General features: G+C 46.9%; 1 protein-coding gene across 3 annotated transcripts in view; it reads left to right on the forward strand.

Moving 5' to 3' along the window:
* The window catches only part of LOC146197671 (solute carrier family 13 member 2-like), a 124,749-nt gene that overhangs the window by 88,338 nt on the left and 13,607 nt on the right, over positions 1–22,804 (forward strand). For all 3 annotated transcript variants that reach the window (XM_084599581.1, XM_084599582.1, XM_084599580.1), the window contains exons 3-10: positions 1,182–1,331; positions 1,444–1,559; positions 5,630–5,775; positions 12,433–12,496; positions 12,918–13,055; positions 18,158–18,277; positions 18,858–19,046; positions 20,778–20,958. In XM_084599581.1, the coding sequence (XP_084455707.1) occupies positions 1,182–1,331; positions 1,444–1,559; positions 5,630–5,775; positions 12,433–12,496; positions 12,918–13,055; positions 18,158–18,277; positions 18,858–19,046; positions 20,778–20,958 (1,104 nt within the window). The remainder of the gene's footprint in view (positions 1–1,181; positions 1,332–1,443; positions 1,560–5,629; positions 5,776–12,432; positions 12,497–12,917; positions 13,056–18,157; positions 18,278–18,857; positions 19,047–20,777; positions 20,959–22,804) is intronic.

A 22,804-nucleotide genomic window follows, 5' to 3' on the forward strand; every position in this document is an offset into this window, starting at 1 on the left:
AGCGAGAATGGCTTATTGCGTTAGGACTTTGACCACACAAATGTGATCACGCCAAGCAGGGTTATGTCTTATTTTGAACAGGCTATTAATAAGTCCTGCAGCCACAAGATGTAATCTAGTCTCAGCGCGCATGCTGTCAGATTAGAGAAAGCTGGTTACCCGATATCGCTGCTTGTTTTCGTGGCAGAGAATGCGCCTGAAGGATAGTAAATAAAAGCGACCTAGACAGAGGGGAATAAAAAAGAGGCATGTGGTACTTCCATACATCTGTGCACAATCGCACAGACTGAAAAAAGTCACTGAAAGGCATGCTGTACAAGTCGTTTTTTACGCACCAAGACACTCCCAAGATCCCGCGTCCTTGGGAACAGTAGTCGAGCGCCGTAACCACTGCGCCAACCCGGCGAGGACTCAGTGCATTGAATCTGGAAAAGAAGGGCCAAGTGTAAACGACCCAACAGGGACACTATCTAAACAAAAGCAAGAAGCCTTGAAATAGTAAAAGAAAAAAAAAGATGGGTCGTATGATATTGTCACGCGCCTTCGTAGAACGTCGACGGAAGATGAAGAAGAACGGTCGGGTAGATCGGTGAAGAAGAAAGACGAGCAATGGCAGAGGAACGTTAGTACGCTTCGCCGCAGTCCTGTTTGGACCGATCCCTGTAAATAAACCCCCCGTGCGTACAAAGCACGTAACAATATGTTACGCACGGCGTCTGTATATATGACTTTGCTTTTGGGCAATTTTTTGATGTCCGAAGCTTATAGGTATATGTATGTATACCAGAATAAAATTTCATTTGATAGTTTGAGCACCTATATTTTATGTGGTTTCCTGTTATGTGTTCAAGCTTTTCAAAAGCGCAGCGATGTATGACCGTGTGAATCACCAACTAGCCTCGTTCGAAACTTTTCTAGCGAAATGTAGAAGTACGCCAGAACTTTCGTTTTACCGCGTTTTTCCCCTGATGGATCGCGCTAGCACCCAGGCTTGGCCAGCGGGTGTCGCTATAACGTATGCCTTCTACGAATATATTTAATAACAGCCAGGTTTGCGCGTTGCGTGACTCAACCGTCTGTGCCCAGCAGTGGTGCAATATTCCTTTCCTTGCCGTTGCTTTCGCTTAGTTTTTGCATCTATGAGAATGCGCCTCACAATCTGTTCTCAAAATGGGACGCAGGCTGCCTGGGTCGCCTTCGTGACGCTCTGGATGGGCATTTACTACGTGGTGGAGCCGGTGCCCCTTTCGGTGACGTCATTACTACCGATAGTTCTACTACCGTTCCTGGGCGTATTATCCACGGAAGAAGTGGCCTCCTTCTACCTAAATGTAAGCAGACGCCCTGGTTCTTTCTTGTACAATCCAGGTTGCAATCACTGGAAAAAAAGTGTGCTTATCAAAGAACTTTCTCCGTTACTTCTGTCCCTATTTCTTCGCGTAGAACACGGGCCTGCTGTTCATGGCTTCGCTGATGATTGCCACTGCTATCGAGTCCAGCGACCTGCACGAGCGGCTCGCCTTCAAGTGCCTCCTCACCGTCGGCACCAGCGAGGGAAGGTTAGTGAGTACAGCGCGCCTAACGCCGTACGAGCATTTGTCAGTGCATTTAACTTAGCTATGAGGCGTTTGCTTTCTCCGCAAGTGTTGCCCTAAATCATATGTGGCACCTGGACAGTGCAGTCTTGATCAAAAGCCTTGAAGCCAATTTATTTTTATCTCAGCCGCAAAATGGAGCAGTCACAGTTCTATTCAGAAAGCCAGGGGCCTTGAGATGCGAGGGCTGTGCTTTTTTATTATCTCCAAGCATTTCAGGCCCCTTTGGTGTTTGAATGGCTTCTTTTTCCAGCTGACACGAAGATCTCTTGGCTTCAAGATTTTTCACCAAGACTTTACATTGAACCAGCGAGTGTTAATGTTGACGTGATTCCTCATTGAGACCGGAAGATGTTTTCACTTTGGCTAAGTTTATTTATTTGCCTATGCTGTTTATATCATAGTTTCACATTCCGCAGCTAACCTATATGGTCTATTACAGTTTATTACACTGTAACCTTGTTCGGCATACATTCTTACGTATGCATATAATGTAGTAACAGATTACAAAAAACTGCAACTGAAAGGCATTACCGGGGCCATGTTTCCAGGAAGAAATAGGTTACGAAACGACCGGTACACTTCTTGCTCGAAACAGTAATCACTGAGTGCATACAATGACATACTCGCCTTTTCGTATTGCTTCTGTCCGTAACTTCGCTGGTCACGTGATTTCCCATGGAGCAATGAAAAAGAATTGCTGAACCGTCAGGCTGTCCTTACTTTTTTTTACAGAAACAGTTAAATGGTGACCAGAGTGAGCGGCGTGAAAGTCATCCTTGTGTGAGGGCCGTGACCGGCGCCTTGGTCAAGCGAACGCGTGCGTTGCCCTCGCGGCCGCTGTGGCTGGCTTCAGTGTAGCAGCGCCGGGCAGTTGCTCCGAAGCCTGCTATGGGCTGCGGGTTTTCTTTGCGAAAGAGCGTCGGCCTGCGGTTGTTGACGCGCATTTGCGTACTTGCAAGAACACGTATAGGCTGTGAGCCACGTTGCTCCAAAGTAACCGGTGCGCCAACAAGTACGAAAATGTATGTTTTGCGCTTCTTGCGAAGTCAAGCCAACTCTGATGTTGCTCCCTTGCTTTGAGAGACACGCGATATTGGTTCGACGGTGCGTGTGCACGCGAAGCTTTCGATGGTCCTGTTACATGACTATGTCGTTTCGCGCTGCTGTAGGCATAAACAATGCATGTTAACACCAGCATACTCGTTCTGCTGCATCGTTCCACACTTTTAGTTTTTTTTTTTTACTTTCTTTGATGAACATTAGAAGAATAAGTTTGCGTCATTCAACCGCTCGTAGATTTTAATGAATCAATTCTGCCGGCTTAGTGAGCATCTGTATTCGTCGTTGTCGTGAGCAAGCGCACTCGCTCAGAAAACATTAGAGAGTGATGAAAGTATGGACGGTTCTACCATTTAAGCTGATAAACCCAGTGAGAGCGGCTAGGTGCGAAATATTGTGCCGAACCGTTTGTGTTACAATTGAAACTAGCTTTAAATAAAGCATATGTGCAAGAGCTGTCTCACTTCTCGGTGGATATCTTAACTGCGGCGTGAGAGAAGAAACAAAAGAGTGATGAAAGACGGTAAAGAAGAAAATATAACGCCGTAATGGAGGGCTCAGGTATAATTTTGTCCAACCTGATCAGCTTGCGTCGACACCGCAATGGGCACATTACAATGCAAACGATGCTGAAAAGAAATCTATCTTTCAAAATCGTAACGCACGATGTCAATGCACAACACCCAAGGCTTTGAAATTAACAGCTAGCATTGCTGTCAAGAACAGTCAGTCGGTGCCTTACCTTCTGGTAATTATGCATTGATTTTCAAGTAGGAGTACTTTTACACCTAATCTTCAGTAGAGTCTTGCATGCGCAACACCGTGGCCGCTGTGCATTAGACGCACGTCGACCCACGTTGCTGCTTACTTAACGTGTACTTTCTATAGCAGTCAGTCAAAAATGTCGAGCGTTAATGAGCGCTTCTACGATGCATTCTATCGGAAAGAATGTCGACGAAAAAAAATTAAAAATGAAATGCTCAATATCGACATCCGATCACACTAAAGGGAATTGAACAAGGCAACAGCCTTTGAAACCTATTTAAGCAGGAGGGAATGTTACCATTCGCATTTTTACAGCGGTGTTCACGAGGCGTAATCGTTTCAGTCCGGGAGGGTTTTTCAGAACGGAGGAGAAAAGACAATAACATTCCTTTGCTGATATTCGACGCCACAACATCCTCTTCTCCCCGGCGACAAGTAGTTTTCAACTACTTTCCGGGTTATCTTATTCTGTATACAACGCGGTTTTCTCTTAACAGTTAAGACTTGAAAGCTTGCCGGTTCCATGTTGTGTGGTAAGAAAGAAAATCACTACGGGAAGTGATCCTGGAAGGATCTACAACCGTCATTCGCAATAACATAAATCAGTACGTTCTCTTCGATGCCTCTGAAAGTGCGCTGGAGAAAACAAAAATGAAGAGACACTGTTTCCTTGAATCTTGCGCAAAGATGCCTCGTCCGGCTTTGTGCCGCGTCTTGCATTCGGACAGAAAAGCGACGCACAGTGCCGATATTGCTTATAGGAGAGCATCGACGCGTGCTTTTGGAAGCAGCGAGGTTCTTCTTTTCGAGTGCAGCGTGTTCCATATGTGATATTAAGGCTCGGACGGGTACAATGCATTCGCGCGTGCGATCGAAGCCGTCGGCTCTGTTTCGCCTTCGACCATATTTCACCCAGTGCACCGATCATCACTCGATTTTGTGCCTTCTACCATTCTGGCTCTTATCCGTCCTGTCTGTACTGTGCAGTTTAGTCGATGTTGTAGAGCTGCTGAAGGAGGGCTCGAATTCTCGCAGCGTCCATCCCACGCACAGATGGCTCCACACTGGTCGGCTCCCACGCACTAGCTACTCAAATAACCAAGCAGCCAATCAATCAATATTCGTTCAGGCACGCTATGCGAGCTCTAGTTTCCAGCACATTGCATTGCTATGGTAAGGCAAAGCATAGTGCTTGTTGTACCCGCGATTTTGCATAAACAGGTTTGTTTGTTTGATTGTTTGCTTCCAAGTACTTGTTATAATTCCTAAATTGGCTTGCTCACAGTATAGTCTTGGTGTTTTGGCGCAGTTATACTTTCTTTTACAATGCTGCTGTCAATTAAGCACCCCTGTCGTGTTGTGGCAGTTTTCTTTTTGCATCGGTGAAATGAAGTGCTTGGTTTGTGCTCGCTTAGCAGTCTTCTACCGTTCGTAATGAGGCTTGAAATGTGGTTCTTGCTGGCGTAGAGCATAGGCTTTCGTCGAGTACTTGCGTTAGTCTACCTCCTGTAAACGTCTGCTTCATCGCGAAGAAAAAATGATGAAAACAGGTTGCTTAACGCAAAGACATCGAGGCGTTGCGCTTTTCCGCATCTTGATCCTCGATTCGGTGGCTGCATCTGGAAAAAGATGCTTGCTTGCTCAGTATCTGGCCAGGACTTTCAGAGACTGATTTTTTAAAATGAAATGCATCAGTAATGCCCGAGAATCGGTACAGAAACGAGAGGACTGATCCCTTTCCCCCCAAAGAAACGAAGCGCGTAGTGAAGGTTTATGAGAGAAAAGATAACGAAATGATGTATTTACGGCTGATACCTACGAATAATGCAGAAACAGAAGCGCTTGTCATTCTCGTTTATTAGCCTTTAGCATTATAAGTGCCGGTTCTGACAAGTCATAAAGTGCTACTAGTGACATGGGTTGACATCTGCTGGCCACAAATAGTACCGTCTACTGTATTGCTTTTACTTGAAGATATACATTCGTTCCAGTTATAATGGCTGCTTCTGAGTTGCACCGCCAGCAAAAATAATGCTGTGTAAGTGAAGGGAGCACATTCACCGCAATGCAGTGTCATTTCTTATACCTCGCATTACAGCCTTTCCAGTGTATTGTTCGGTGCCACCTTTCACTGGCCGCGATTTTTGTTCGTGCGTCGATCAGCTTTTCCCTTCCTTCATTAGTCTGCCTGTCACACCAACGCACAGGGTTCTGCTGGGCCTGATGTCCATCACCGTGTTCATGTCCATGTGGATGCCTAACACGGCCGTGGCCACCATAATGGGGCCCATGGCCATCGCCCTTACCGCCAAGATGGCGATGCCTTCTTACCACCAGGTGCCAACCAATGACTGTGAGTACTCTCACTTTAGCTCTGTCTGCTGGTACTACTGAGTATAAGTGCCGCGCGGCCTTAAGTCATTATTCCCATTATAAATCTAGCTTGTGATGAGAACAGTACGTGAAGGAAACAGGCTACAATTAGAGCGTACGTAATTGGGCACCTTCAAAAGATTTCATTTACCTAGATCTTCTCAGCCACCTTACCCTGTGTCACAGCTGCCGTCTATCCTCCCGATCTCCGTGCAGTTTTCAAGTGAGTACGACTGGATAAAGTAGATAACGCCGTCTTGCTGGGTGTGGTGCTTACCAGCAGTGCACTTGTGACCGTGCCATCTTTTCTGTGTGACTTAGTAGCAATATTCAATGCAGACGAGGGCTAAGTGCAAATGGAAACTTATCGTCTGATGCAATCACTCTTGCTGGCTATTGCAAGTGTTCGTTTGTTGTGGCTGTGGCTGTAGGAAAAGAAAAGAAAGTGCAAGGGCCTGCTACTGGCTCTGTAGCTGAGCCACCTCCGCTGCCTCGTGGGGACAGAAGAGAAAATAGAGGACAAAGAAAAAGAAGAGGGAGAGAAAGACGCGCGCCGCGACAGCCGGCGTCCACCACCGAAGTGGTGGCGGGTGCAATGACGGCCCACAACATATAAAACTTCGGTGGTAGGCTAGCCCCTGGCGCAAGCGGCGGTGACCTACCTTTCTCAGCCCCATCAGGGCCAGGACCAGCCACCCTCCTCCCCCTACCCTGTTCGTTTCCCACAAAGTACATACAAGAAGGGGAGGGGGACGCCAGAGCCAGAGTGCGAATCAGATGGACGTGATGATGACACTGAGCTCAATACACGGCTTATAAGGAATAGAAAAAAACGTGCTTGTAGAAATCTTCCACCCAAGCCTTCACACAGGTCAGCGCTTTAGAGGAGGACGTTTGGTGTGCGACTCGGTATACCAAGTATAACAAATTCGCACACCACACAGACGTCTAGTACTTATGAGGGAAGGGCGACACGGTCGGTAGAGCAGAAAAATTGGAGCATGATCTCCTCTTGTCGCGCGCGAAAGGCTGTAACATAAAGGAAAGGCTAATAGCGCCATAAAACGAATCTCAAAAGTAGGCACAAATAGACACACAGGAGAGGCGCTGACTCCACCTTCTTTCTCGGAACACCACATACAAACTACTTCTTCAACATCCAAATGCTTCCACAAAGTCAGCAACATATGCATAGCAAATTTAGTTCTACCTTACCTAACAACATATAACAGTCGACCTTCACAACTATACAGCGAAGAAAGATGATTCACTTATACGTTTTGAACCAAGTCTTTTTATATACGAGGCTTTCAGCACCTCACAGGCAAGATTATCCCTGCTCCTGCCTAAAATCTGAATTTCTTTGAAGTTCGGTTCACATTTCGTTTTGAAATCGCACGATTTGTAATGAGCAGGTAGATGTAAATTCTGATTGTTTTTTAGAGAGCGCTTATGTTGTGCAGCCCTATCGTTTACACATCGGCCAGTTTGCCCGATGTATAGTTTTCCACATGTTAAAGGGATTTGGTAAATAACCCATGTGGCGCATTTGACCTAGGGCTTGACATGCTTTTTAGTGCATCCTTGTCTTCGACCGGCATCGCCCATGGCTCGTCCGCACATGCTAACCAACGTTTTGGGGGCGGAGAAGACCATCCTGACACCGTGCTTGTTGGCGACCTTCATATTATGTGCCACCTTATGTATTCTAAAAGGGGCAACAATACGCCTGGATCCAATCTTCCCGTTTTGCTGTCTTTTTTGCATATGTTTGTGTCCCTTTATATTCTGCAACAGGGACTCCGTAGCGGCTACCTCTAGGTGTTCAGGCTGATAGAAGCCTCGTTGTGTGGTTATCGAAGTTCTGTTTCATCAGATGACAGCAAAATCTTTGTAAAGCACACTTTAACGCTTGCATCGTGATCGCTCGCTTAATAATCTTGGAGTTAGCAGAATCATAAGGCAATGATTCCTTACAAACTCTTAGCCGATAGCACCAGCATATACCTTTTTGTGTTAACTTAAGATTAAGGTAAAAAAATTGCAAACAGTCATGCACAGGTATTTCCGACGTGAACTTTAAGCCCTATTAACCTTTCTTTTATGTGACTATGCACCAACTAGCCCAGCAATCACTTTTAATTTAAAGGTTGTAAATTGGTTTACACGAAAGGAAGGCGTTTTAACTCTTACACTCCTCCGTGGACACCTCAGCCGCTCCTTAAGGGAAGGGGGAAAGTTGCCCTGATAAAATAAAAAGAGAAATAAGTGCTGTATTGGAGGGCTGCGAGATAATTTCGACTACCTGGGGATCTTTAACCTGCACTGATATCGCACAGTATACGGAAGCCTTTGCGTTTCGCCTCCATCGAAACGCGGCCGCAGTGGTCGGGTGCGAACCCGGGTAACTCGGTTGGGTATTTTCGCCACAACGGCCACAGCGGTTTGTCGGGAGGGGTAAAAATGTTTTCCTAGAGCTGAAATAGATGGTTTGGTTTGGTTTGTGGGGTTTAACGTCCTAAAGCGACTCAGGCTATGAGAGACGTCGTAGTGGAGGACTCCGGAAATTTCGACCACCTGGGGTTCTTTAACGTGCTATTGAAGATTACATGCTATGTGGGTGCCGAAGCTAAGCTTGCCTATGCAAACAGTACTTCGTTCAGCGTTGCATACCGCAGAGCCAGTGTTGCATGCTTATTGCGGAATTCTATGCAGGTTGCTACAGAACAGTTGGAGAATTAGCCAAGGCATCATCGACAGAATAACATGTACAACCTAAAAGCAGGTTTTGCGGTGTTCAGCGAAAGATAAGCAGCTTGTTCGTGCGAAAAGCGTCGCTGTACTCCAGTTTTGGCTCGGCTATTATTGGGTTTTGTTGTTGTTGTCGCGACTATAGGAAGAAGAAAAAGAAAATGCACGGGCTTGCTACTCGCTTTGTAGCTGAGCCACGTCCGCTGCCTCGTGCGGACAGAAAGGAAAATAGAGAAAGAAAAAGAAGAGGGAGAGAAAGACGCGCGTCGGAACAGCCGTCGTCCATCACCGAAGCGGTGGCGTGTTGAGTGACGGAACAGATACAAATCCGGCAGCAGGCTAGCCCCAGCCTCGTAGGGCCAGGCGCGGCCATCCCGCTCCAGCCCTGGCTTTATTGGAACAATTAAGGCACGCTTCAGGCGTCCACTGGGAACTGCAACAGGTACTGCTCCCTTATTTTTCTATAAACCAATTTATAATCCAAATGTAGCTCGGTATCCACCGTAAAATGAGACACACTGCCCCCTCATTTCTTCAAAATCTACTTAAACCAAATGAACAGATGGTGTTGTTTTTGTGGCTGTAGGAAAAAGGAAAAAAATATAATAAATATAATAAATGTACGGGCCTGCTACTGGCTCGGCAGCTGAGCCACCTCCGCTGCCTTTGATTGATTGATTGATTTTTAGGAAGGGAAAGGCGCAGTAACTGTTTCACTTGTTTTTCTGTGGACACCTCAACCGCACCGTAAGAAAAGAGGACGGGAGGAGTGAAAGTGGAAAGAGAGAAAGAAGAGCCGTAGTGGAGGGCTACGGAGTAATTTCAACCACAGCACACGGACGCCTCTTCGTTTCGCCTCCATAGAAATGCAGCCGCCGAGGTCGGGTTCGAGCCCGGGTACTCCGGCCACCGGCACAGTAGTCGGGCGTCTTACCACTGCACCACCCCGGCGGGGAGTGTGGACATTGTTGTGGCTGTAGGAAGAACGAAAAAAAAAAATGCACGGGCCTGCTACTGGCTCTGTAGCTGAGCCACCTCCGCTGCCTCGTGCAGATAGAAGAGCATATAGAGAAGAAAGAAAAGGAAGAGAGAAAGAAAGACTCGCGCCGCAACAACAGCCGTCGTCCACCACCAGCGGTGGCGTGTGCAATGACGGCCTCAACAGATAAAAATTCGGTGCCAGGCCAGCACCCGCCGCAAGAGCAGGTGACCCACCTGTACCAGCCTCGTTACAAGCGGAGCAGTCATACCTGTCCCAGCCCCATCTGTGGCATCTGATTAACTGATTGATTTATAGGAAGGGAAAGGCGCGGTAACTGTCTCACTTGTTTTCTGTGGACGCCTCAACCGTGCCGTAAGGGAAGGGAGGAAGATGGGAGAGAAGTGGAGGGCTGCGGAGTAATTTCGACCACCTGGGGATCTTCAACGTGCGCTGAAATCGCACAGCACACGGACGCCTCTTCGTTTCGCTTCCATCGAAACGCAGCCGCCGAGGTCGAGTTCGAACCCGGGTGCTCCGGCACAGTAGTCGGACGTCTTACCACTGCACCACCCCGGCGGGGCTCTGTGGCACCTTAAACTGATTGATTTATAGGAAGGGAAAGGCGCGATAATTGCCTCACTTATTCTTGTGGACACCTCAACCGCGCCGTAAGGGAAGGGAGGAAGGTGGGAGTGAAAGTGGAAAGATAGAAAGACTAGCATAGTGGAGGGCTACGGAGTAATTTCGACCACCTGGGGATCTTTAACGTGCGCTGACATCGCGCAGCACACAGACGCCTCTTCGTTTCGCCTCCATCGAAACGCAGCCGCCGAGGTCGGGTTCGAACCCTGGTACTCCTGCACAGTTGTCGGGCGTCTTGCCACTGCACCACCCCGGCGGGGCTCTGTGGCATCTCTTTAACCGATTTATTTATAGGAAGGGAAAGGCACGGTAACTGTCTCACTTGTTTTCTGTGGACACCACAACCGCGCCGTAAGGGAAGGGAGGAAGGTGGGGGGAGTGAAAGTGGAAAGAGAGAAAGAGGAGCCGTAGTGGAGGGCTACGGAATAATTTCGACCGCTTGGGGATCTTTAACGTGCGCTGACACGGACGCCTCTTCTTAACCGCGCCCTAAAGGAAGGAAAGATGGTGAGAGTGAAAATGGAAACAGAGAAAGAGGAGCCGTAGTGAACGGCTACGGAGTAATTTCGACCACCAGGGGATCTTTATTCTGCACTGACATCGCACAGCACACGGACGCCTCTTCGTTTCGCCTCCTCTGTGGCATCTTGATGGATTTATTTATAGGGAGGGGAAGGCGCGGTAACTGTTTCACTTGTTTTTCTGTGGACACCGCAACCGCGCCGTAAGGGAAGGGAGGAAGATGGGTGTGAAAGGGGAAAGAGAGAAAGAGGAGCCGTAGTGGAGGGCTACAGAGTAATTTCGACCACCTGGGGATCTTTAACGTGCGCTGACATCGCACAGCACACGGACGCTTTTTCTTAAAAAAAAACTGATTTATTTATAGGAAGGGAAAGGCGCGGTAACTGTCTCACTTGATTTCTGTGGACACCGCAACCGCGCCGTGAGGGAAGGGAGGAAGATGGAGTGAAAGTGGATAGAGAGAAAGAGGAGCCGTAGTGGAGGGCTACGGAGTAATTTCGACCACCTGGGGATCTTTAACGTGCGCTGACATCGCACAGCACACGACGCCTCTTCGTTTCGCCTCCATCGAAACGCAGCCGCCGAGGTCGGGTTCGAACCCGGGTACTCCGGCACAGTAGTCGGGCGTCTTACCACTGCACCATAACCGCGCCCTAAAGGAAGGAAAGATGGTGAGAGTGAAAATGGAAACAGAGAAAGAGGAGCCGTAGTGAACGGCTACGGAGTAATTTCGACCACCAGGTGATCTTTATTCTGCACTGACATCGCACAGCACACGGACGCCTCTCCGTTATGCCTCCATCGAAACGCAGCCGCCGGCGGTCGGGATCGAACGCTGGAACTCCGGCACAGTAGTCGGGCATCTTAAACACTGAACCTCTGCGGCGGGGCGAGTGGAAATAAATAAAAAGTGTAAATTTGAGTCTGTGGATGTCTTTGCTCCTTCTCCAACTGTTATGTAGCAACTTCATTCAAGCCGCGTTCTTTTTGATCACGATGAAAAGCATAGCCAAAATGAGTACATTTTCACCGACTTGTGTTGTACTTTGTTATAGTTATATATATCAGAGCTTATTGAGTGCAACGCTGACTTACTGAAATATTTTCTTCGGACGCTATATCTGCACACCAATAAGGCTGATAGCATCTTTTTCACCAGCATATTCTGCTTACTTTGAAGAGAAGCTGTGCGTGATTGTGAAGGCTATAGCTGACGCCAGACCGAGAGACGGGGCCCAGCTCGCGCCATCGGATGGTGGCAGCGAGTCCGTACACGGCGCTATGTCGCAGCCGAGAGAGGGCGCTCGCTGTTTGTGACGTCACGCTAGGAAGATAAATGGGGCTGTGGCTCGGCTTCTCGCAGTAGTCGGGGCGCAGCCTTACGGTATGTTGGATGATGCGTATAAGGCGAGGCTGGAATGATCTACTGCAGCCAAGCTGCGGCGCCGCGCTTTCGCAATCTTCCAGGCTTAACCAAGCTAAGCCTTCAGCCAACTTTTTTTCGTCTCGCAGACTGGGAGAGCAGACTCTCCGAGCCCGCGTTAGCGGCCCGCGGTAAGTTGTTTTATCTGGCTGTGGCGAGAGCTGGTCTACCTTAGTTACCTTTTTTACGTGTTTTGGGGGAAGGCTGGCTGTACAGTTTGAAATTGGGGACCGTTAAGGGGTGTTGAAGATATATGTAACGGTACCTGCGTGGCATCGAAATACTCGAATTATATTAATTTGGTCCTGGCGCTGCAGGCTTCAAGCAAAATGGTGATGCAGGCGGTGATCATTTTGAAGTCGGGATTGGCGCAGATCCAAGGTGAGTCACTCATTACGCAAACAAATCATTTTAATGCTGTTTATATGGTCATTATGAACTGCAGTTCATTGCAGGATGCACCAGTGATACTGAGGCCACTCTCAAAACGGACTTCATACATTACAGCCACTTGCTTCTAGTTTGTTGTTCCGAGGCATCGCAGTTGTGTAAGACCTGTCTGCGTAGTATGATTTCAGGCTGTGCCTATATTTATTGATGTAGGCAATGTAGATTATAATCACGTTTAAGAGCTTCTTCTACGCTATCAAGTTTACGGCATGCGTGACTGATGCTGAAAAATATGGATTGTTCTTTATCTAATTTCGCTAAGTTCCTGTTAAGTTTACGCACTTTTGGAAAGTCGTTTCTAAGCCATAAATTGCAGATGACACTTTGTTCATTATTTTTGTTATTTTCTTAGCGGAGCCTTAATTAAGAAGAACCACGACTTGCTGAAGAAAATAATGCTGCTTTCGATTGCGTACTCTTCAAACATTGGCGGCACCGGTTCCATCATCGGCTCATCTACCAACATCCTGTTCAAGGGCATTATCGACGAGTAAGTACGCCTGGTTTGACAGTTCACGTTCAAAGCAGCGGCTACTCTAAACCGAAGAAGAGATTGAACACTCTATGCCTACTTCTCACGATGGAGTATACGTAGCTTCTTTTAATCAAACGCTAGCGTCCACGGAAAAATGAGGACATCGATCTGTTGATCGCGCTTACACGCTTACAAGAGTGAGCTAAAATTCGATGACGAAAAGCAACTTCATAAGTTTATTTCGCGTGCGTGTGTGGGTCTGTGTGTGCTCCAGAGAGAGAGAAAGACAGAGTTAGTGAGGGAAAGTGATATATCGCGGACGCCATGGGACATTTCACTCTAAGACTCGTGGGTTACTTCCACAGGCACACGTCAGTATACGTAGGTTTGGCATGATTGCGATCACTTGAGAAGAGCGTTTCGGTGTCACACACACACAAAAAAAAAAAAATGCCCCGCTGCGATACGTCTGCTTTTGAACACAAAGCCGGTTTCGTTGCTATTTTGCAGCGAATGCGCATTTTATAAATAAATAAAGAATGACTGTTGTAGAGTGCGGCACGTACTTTAGCGCAGATAAAACGATTTTACAGTGCTCGAATTACGCCGCACCTTTAGACAGGGTGTTCGCTGTAATCCGCAGCGTAGCTTCAAGGCACAGGAAGTTGACCCTTGTGGTTGCAGCCGCTATCCGCAGCGTTTTGCACGAAATTTTCTGCGTTCGTATTAAGTGCTTAAGTGCGCAGTGTGGAGGCCAGTTTTCTGTACTTATGTTTCTTTTTTCCAGACAGCATTGATTAGGTTGTAAACGACTAGGAACTGCTCCCCAGAAAAACGCTACGTGAGTAGCCTGATGCGAAATTGGGTTGATGACAACACTGCAGCCTTGATGCCGAATTCTTGCTTGGTAGACTGAGTATTGTGTTAAAACCGAGGAACAGTCGTAACCACTGCAGCACCTGCGATGACAATGCGACGGCTTCAACAAAAGTTCTATTCTAACGCAGTAACGAGCTATCACACATGCATATGTCTAGACAGTGGCGATCCTCGTTGGCACCTTCTGCTGGCGTGTCACAGAATTTTATCTCTTTGACCACGGCCGTAGAATGAGACATGGCAGAAACAACCCACCGGTACGCAGCCGATCATTTTGTGGCTGTGCTACAGGCGACTCGCTTGAGCGCCTAAATACCAAGTTGCAGAAAATAGGAAAGTAGTTAACCTATACAATACTAGAAGCCAGCGCTGCCACTCTACGGTACTTCGAAGAATACGATGGCCTTGCTGATTTTATTATCAGTGTTTACTTTGATTAATGAGGCATCACGTTCAACAACGGAACTGACTGCTTGAAGAGGTTTTTGTTTTTTGTGATGTACACAGAAAGACACGCATCCCGAAAGAAAGGTACCTCCTGGAGCAGAAAATAATATTAAATGTCATAGGTTGATTTTGTGCTGCCATCCGCCCACATGAAAAATGGCCATCTGCCCGTGCATGCTTGTGTACCATCGAGAGCATAGCAGACATTCCTGCGGAGGCGGTGCCAGTCACGTGAGTAGTAAACAGTATAGGAGCCTGGGCAACTTATAGCGCATAACTATATAATGGCGATCGTCGTTGGTGTTTAAAATGCAGCCAGGAGTAAAAGAAGACCCCCAAATTTGTTGAAAGCTAGCTTGAGCCTCACAGGACGGAGGTTTGGGCTAGTTTGTGATTATCCCTGTTTAAGCAACAGCGCAAAAGAACAGAGACGAGTGGAAGGAGGTACACAACGACGGCGATGTACTTACAACTGTCTTTCTTAGGAAAAACACACATTAATTTATACTCTACTCAATCAGCGCACATGCGGAACGTCAAAAAACATGCGTCAAACCTAGACCTACTTATCAGGATAAAATCAATTACAAATCACACGTGTGCACTGAACCTTTAACCTTTGCGTAGTAGGCTCATTTCTCTGGCGGATAAAGTCTCGAATGGTGTGCTGGCACACCCGTCCGTTTTTCTGATGATATGGAAAGCCTCAGCCAGCTCTCTTGTGCGCCGGTGATTATGCACAAACAACACTTCTGCATCTGCAAAGAATGGAATACATTTACATGAGAAGCAATGTTTCGATAGGTTTGTGGCTTGTTTGTCTAATGCATTACAATGCTCCATGAGCCTAACGTTGATACATCGGCCAGTTTGGCCGATGTACGTGCGGCCACAAGAGAGTGGAATTTGGTAAACCACACCATTGTGACACGGAACGTATCCACTTATATGCTTAATATTACACTTATTTCTTTTACGTCCTTTACTCTTCTTTTGAACGGCAGCCCCCAATTCTTTGTTTGTTAGGGGCTGAGAAGAAAACATCCACTCCGTGTCTAGCCCTCATTTTCTTTATTCTGTGAGATAAGGCATGCAATATGGCATAACGGCCACATTCTTGCATTCTTTAGGAGCCTTTTGCATCTCCAAACCGCGTTCTGAACATTTTAACATTCGGATAACTTTGTCTGCACTAGACACTAGAACGGCGTCAGGGTACCCCGCTTCCTTACATCTCTTAACATGAGTGGCGACACTAGTGCTCATTTGATGAGGGCAGGACTTTTGCACTGCCATCTTTAAACAACTATTAACTATACCAGTTTTTACAAGCTTAGACGGAAAGGATTTAATTCAGCAAGGGCTTCTCACTTTTGGGAGAATACTGCCAACAGAATGGTCCGGCTGAAACGTCAATTTTAAATCAAGGAACTGAAGAGCACCTTCCTGAGGAATTTCGTGGGTGAATTTCAGTCCCAACCCATTTCTTGTGAAGACTTCAAGAACTCGTGCCACATGCTACGTTTCCAGGGACCCCCCAACCACAAGGAAATTGTCCACATAGCGGAAAATGCGGGATACAGTTCCAGCTAGATCAGTCTCTATTTTTTTGTCAACCTGGCTTTTGTACCTCCTTCCACTCGTCTCTGTCCTTTCGCGCTGTTGCTTAAACATGCATCATTGAATTAAGGTTGCTTTTAACGGAGAATTTAATCAGACGAGGCGAATCTCTTCAAATTTTCGAAGGTTCTTGAGAACGAACCAAGGACGAATGATGGCAAACTCTGTTTGATGGTTGCCAAATGCATCGGGTGGCGGTGCTGTTGCATTGCCGTCGCACTTCGGGTTAGCTATTGCCCGTCTCTTGTCACGTATACATATGAATTTATACAAGAGCCATTGTAACTAAAAATGTATAAATACAAGAAGCATGCATTATGCTAGCGTACTCATACTTCATATGAAACATTATTTAACCGAAACTAGAAGAAAAATGAGAGGTTTCTTAATAATATCGAACGTTGAGAATGCACTAACATTAAAGTCTAAAGTCGGCCGGCTTCTTCTATGCCTGCATTTATGCCTGCATTCAGCCGATACTCGGTCTGCAGGGAAATCCTGTGCTCGTTCTTTCCGCCTGTGGATATTATCCATTGCGGCAAACAGTGTGGTGGCAATGATTAGCCTGAGACGAACAGCCATCTAGACGCATCGTCACATAATCAAGCGCAGCTACATACTGCCACCGTGCCCAGCACGGAGCATGGTCTTGTCACGTAACCAGCGAACCTGCTAACTGCCAGGTGCTAGCGTGTCACGTAGCCTCATCCCGTCGGCCGATCGGCGCTCAGCTATGCCACATGACCATTTGGCCATATCACTTTGTGAACCGATAAGCTCATTTTGTGTCTCATGCAGGACGGGAATTTTCGCGATGTTTAATTTGATTTGGTTTATAGGTTGGTTTAACGTCGCAAAGAGACTCAGGTGATCAGCTGCTTGGCTCAGGCTATGGCTAAGACGCCGCAGTGGAGGTCTCTGAAAATTTCGAACATCTGTGGTTCTTTAACGCGCCTTGACATCGTTCACAATACACGGGCGCCTTGCTTTTTGCCGTTATGAGAGAGCGGCTGCCATGGCCGCGATTTACTTTCGCGTTCTGAGTTTAGCAGGAGAACGCCCTAACCATTAAGTCATCCCGGAGGGGCAAATCGCATGATGAAAATCAATGCCACTGCATTAAATGCTACTCACATCGGCAGGGGACGTCCGCATTAACATCCGCACGTAACGGATGCTGTCCTACCAAGTGTGCTATCGCAGCGGCTATCTGAGCTTCTACTTCAGAGCGCATTGTGCTGCCTAAGAATTAAACTGCCATTTCCATCCCCAGCCTTATAGTTGAGGACAGCCGAATCTCCTGCCATTTCGCAAGTGATGAGAGTGGCAGCGGGGCGAGAACAGCATTGTGCAACCTATGGCAGCAGGAGTCCCAGAACCGAGGCCCTTGATATGATATTGGCGCAGAGAATTGTAGCGGTTCAAGAAAGGCGCATTTTGTTTCACGTTATGTACGCGGTTAGGTGAGTATTTAGGTAATATGAGCTGAAAGAATTAAAACTCACTGTTACGTGCAAAATGCACTAGTTGGGAAGATGCAGAACATCCATATAACAGTAGAAGTGACTCAGTACGCACACAACATAGCTCGAGTACAGACTTCGCAGGTCCGCTTTACAACACGTTCCTCTTATCTCTCCGGCACCTAGGATTCGCCCTCCGTCTATCTCCGACGACGAGTTCTGTTGAGCTTTGTTGTACTCTTTAAAAACGGTTAAGACCAGATAGCTGCAGGTTCATTCTAAGAAGCTGTGTCGCAAAACTGTTACACTTTACGAGCTTTATTCTCAGTGCGAGAAAACGCTTCCACAGTCAGGCTACAGGGCAACTGAAAATTTCTTTAAATGCATCACCGTTTCCGAAGACAATGCTTACACACTTCTGCAAGAGCTATATTGCAGTTAGGTTTTGCCAAATTGGGTCAACGAAAAAGTAAATCGTCTGATCATTAGAACGTGATGATGCCTGCCTATCTGTACAACCCATTTTCACAGACCTCACAAGGTGCGTCGTAGTTTATAAAATGGAAATCTGCAAACAGCACCAAAGGAGCACCTAGTGTATATTGACATACATTTATGTAAAGTGGTACTAGGCAGTTGATTATTATGGTGTCTACCTAGCAGTAAGGCAAGGATGTGTAGACAGTCGTACGTTTTCCTTCTTCGCAGGCTGTTCCCCCATTCTACTGAGCTTACGTCAGCCACGTGGATGCTGTACAATGTTCCTCCCATGATTGTTTGCACCGCCATCGGATGGCTCTACCTTTGGCTCGTCATTCGATTTAGCAGGTGGGTGAATGCGCCGTTCTTCCATGGAGGTTATTGGCGGGAGTGCGATAGAACACAGGCATTGCTGAAGGGGCCTGCCTTCTCGAGTAGCGTGAATGTTTTGGCAAAAAGAAGAGACCAGAGATCTGTTATGAACAGTAGGGATGAAAACTCAGTAGAAATGAAAGACATGTCAGAATTCTTCTCTGTACATTGTGCCTTTTGTGTGGCTGTCTGTAAGTATACGGCCGCAACAGTGAGGACATGCAAAAGAACGTAGTGAAACGGGAGCAGTAGAACAGGCGAACGGGGTTTAGAGAGTAGTCATGCGCTCATAACTTCAGTGGTGTACGAACGCTTTCATGAAATTGCACCCTCATGAAGCATGGTTTAAAGACATAATTGTCTAAAAAAAAGAAAGGGAAACGGGCCCCGGAATTGCAAGTTAGCTGGAGAAATACTAAGGCACCTATGCGCAAAATGCTTCTATTTGCAAACTAGACAGCATGCGAGAATCTATTGCGCACACACCTCCTTAATATTGGTTAAAAAAACTGCCCGGCGGCCTGGCCTTTGACCTCCTCTTGTTACCCTTTCGCAGGAAGAACCAGAATTGTATCCAGGGAAAGCACGACATCCGGCGGGAAATCCAGCAGCAATATCTGCGGCTGGGCTCCGTGAGCTTCGCCGAGTACGCCGTGCTCATCATACTCGCTGCTGTGATACTCCTTCTGTTTTTTTACAAGCCTCACTTCATGACCGGCTGGGGGGATCTCCTGCAGTACGGCAGGTGGGCACCGGCCCGACGGCCCAATTCACTCTCTTGCGGCAACTATATTGCGACCACCTAACGCTTTTGCGTCTGTGCACTTAGAGGGGGCTCCGAGGTAGCTTTATCCAAATAGTATAGTTAGTAAACATTTATTTTGCAAGAATTCACACGTTCACGACCACCAACCAAGAATCTTGTCCGAACTTGTTTGTGCCGTCTCTCAGATTGCCTAAGCTGTTTCGTGAAGTAAACATCACGTGACCTTGTGCGGGTAATTCAAATCCAGTCAGTCTGGCATAGCGGCTCCAACGCGCGAGTCTCCCCGTCGGGTCTTTCAGGTTCGCCAGACAACAGAGAGTGATTGAGCCTATGACTGACCAATGACTGACCATAACCCCTTTTTCTACTTTCACACTAACGAAACGATCGCAGTGGTTTCCAACCCGGGCACTTGGAGTCGGTAGCAGACTGTTTTAATCGTAGTGTTACTGTGGCGGGTTCCTTCGGTCGTTAAAACCAGGATTAAGTAGGGTTAAAACTCCATCACCTGATGCGGTGGCTCCCAGGTGGCGCAAAGGGTAGGGTTAAACCCATGGCCTCCGCGACCAATCGCCCCGCTGCACCGGAGCTCATCGCGGAGGCCATGGTTAACCCTACACCATTTTACGCGGCGGCTTAGAGATGGCGCCACATGCACAAGTGAAAGTGCAGCGCACCAGGCCCATAGCCACAGAATGATTGTATGAAGTGAGTACCGTGTAAAAACGGCGAGTTCAAACAAGTTAAAAAAATAAGACAGTGTTTTCACGCTATTATCAGTTTGACAGAGATAGCCCATTTTTATTCTACGGGCCCTTCTATTTTTGCTGGTGTTTGTTCGGCAGCAATATCCACATGATTTGCTGAGAAAAGTAACAATATTTTCACACCGCTCGGATCAAATTAGGGACCTTACGAACTCCGAGATCACCATTGCCAAGTGAATGCCTCTCTATCGTGGGCTCTGTGGTCCCGCTCAGTTTCTTCCAAAAGTGGAGGCGACAGCAGTGTTTCATTTCTGCGCGTTTTTTTTTTTTTTTCATCTCATGAAAGAAGCGTTTCCAAAGAAGTTAGCCAAAAAGGCTAACTTCTTTGGAAACGCTTCAGGATCAGCATGCGCATTTTTATATTTGCGGATAACAACGCGCGTCGTCTCCCTTTGACAGAACGAGCATATCAAAGGGTCTAGGTACATCTACCGTGTCGAATAGTCAATTAACGTAGGCATCACCCTTCCTAACTTCAGCAGGAACAATACTCATCATACGGGAATGATTTTGAAGAATCTCATTAGTCCTTCACTGTTTGATGAGCTCGAATCAATGATAATGCGGCAACCCTGCCGGGAGGCATGAGATGTGCTGCGTCAGAGATCGCGGTCGGCTGTCCGCAAATGGGGATACGGTGCGTTTTTTTTTATTCGTTCCTCGTACGCTGACACTGAGATGGACGTAATTTGCCATCGAGAAGTGGGCGATGACAAAAGAAAGTCTATATTTATTTGTGGTCGAGCTAATTGTCTTTGTTGAAGGAACTCAGTGCTGTCCATAACATTCTTTCCAGTGTCAAAGTGATGTAGTCTCGTTTTTCAGCTTAACTCAGATTTTGAGCCCTCTTTATTGGCAGTATTGCCTCGCCGAAAACTCATGCGCAGGTTTTATGCTCGTGCTTGGTTTATTGCTGTCTTTTCCATCTCTTATTTTCCTGCAGCAAAATCAAGTCTTCCAGTCCGGCACTGGCCGTTTGCTTCCTTCTGTTCGTGCTGCCCAAGGATCCGCGCAACCTGCACTGTAGCGAGCCGCTGGTATCCTTCAAGGAATTCTCCACCAAGATGCCGTGGGGCATCGTCATTCTCTTCGGGGGATGTCTCTCCATCGCCGAGGCTTCTCAGGTACCGACTTGCTCTGCCTGAAATGAAGCTAATCGGTTTTATTACTACCTAGACGCCTGCTATCGCAAACGGAACGTCATGACAGAAAGAAAGCTCGGTAGCACTGCTACGTGCTTTTCTGGACATAAAAAGAAAAAAAAAAAGGGAAAACTGGTTGGTGTCGTAGCTCTGCTTTCTTTTAAAAAAAAAAAAAAAAAGGGAAAACTGGATGGTGTCGTCGCCCTGCTTTCACACTGCCAGCAGCTTGAAAAGAAGGCAGCTTTTGGTGCACAAACTGAGAATTGCCAAGCAAGTCCAACCGTTGATGAAAGTGTGTCTGCAGCATTTTTATTCAAAAAATCTCTTCCAATTAACGACTCGATGTCATTATAGCTTTGATTTCTGTCAATTGAACCATGGGGTGATAATCGTGCCTAATTGCTGTAATTGCAGCCACGATGCAACTGATGGCCCGAAATATTGTATGGCGTCGTAAAGCAAGCCGTAGTTAAGGCGCTGGTATTTCTTTTTCTTTTTTCTTGTCGTGTTATAATATCGCATTCATGCTTATTTATTCCTAACACTTGTGTTTCACGGTAAGCAAAATAGAACATTAAATTGGAGACACAGGAGTATCGAGACACGGGTGCAAGAGCTGGCAAGAAAGAAAAAGAGTAAGGCGGTGAGGGTGGTCGAGCTAACTCGCCGGCGAGAGATACGTTTACATGGACCCTGTTGGTGTGTTCCAATTCATCCCAATAGCTCTTGGGATTTGGATTACCAGCGAGTGAAAGCAGGAACTGAAACCCACGCGTGCTACTCGCGCTGTCACACCTCCGAGCCACGCCTCGAGTATTGTCCGGTACGCGCCGCAATCCTGTATAGACATTAGGAGGCTATATATTCACGAAGTGCTCAGTCGGATACCTGCGGAACAAAAGAGAAGCGAAATTTTTCGGCATTTTCTGGATTTCATGGTCAGTGCTTGCGCTGAAGCGAAGTTGCGTAGAAAATAAAAGCGAGAAACGAGCGCAATTTCCTTAATTAACCCAATAGCTGCGCGCTATGAGTTGTTCATCAGTACACCACTCCTGTGCCCTATAAACAAATGTGCTCACGAATGCACATAGAAGGACGTTGCATGCACGAATGGCCACACGTGAACGGTACTGGACTTCCAAATAGAAATACAAGCAGCCGACGGCCGAAAGCAAAACCATCGCGTACCATTTCAGCTTTAGCGTCATGCCAACGATGGGGTAGGGGGAGAGTGAAGGGCCTCATCTCCTGGGGATCATAACATATCGAATCGCAGGAACTTCGAATGATGCGCATGCAGTGAGAAAACCATAACGAAGGACCTAAGTTCGTTTAGTTTGATCATTTGGGAGACCCTGCAAAAACCAATTCCCCATCACCATAAGAAAGGGGGGGCTTCAATTTTATGAGGCGATCATAGTTTGCTTAGGGACCAGGAGAGACTCTTTTTATTTACCTTTGTTAATAGGAAGGACGTTGCCATTGCCTCTCCGGCAACTGCGAGTTCCTTGTTATTTAACTAATACATAATGCGCTACCTTCACATGAATCTCATTGATCGCTTTTTTTTTTTACTTTAGTGCATTGAAAATGAAATTGTGAGTACACTCCATGAGTTTTAAACGCAGGCTGCGAGGAATGACCGCTAAGAGAATGGTAAAAAGGAGACAGGGCCTACATGCCCATTAGGCCAGGGCTCTTACTTTTCCTAATCCTATCGTCCGTCATACAATGATTTCGAAACGTCTTGCAAAATTTTACGTTTCAGCTTCATACATCTTCCCTGCAACAATACAGCATTAACCCGAGACGGGGTCGCATTTTCATT

This window comes from Amblyomma maculatum, chromosome 3, assembly GCF_055883805.1.
Source record: "Amblyomma maculatum isolate TAMU_Amacu chromosome 3, ASM5588380v1, whole genome shotgun sequence".
Lineage (NCBI taxonomy): Eukaryota > Metazoa > Arthropoda > Arachnida > Ixodida > Ixodidae > Amblyomma > Amblyomma maculatum.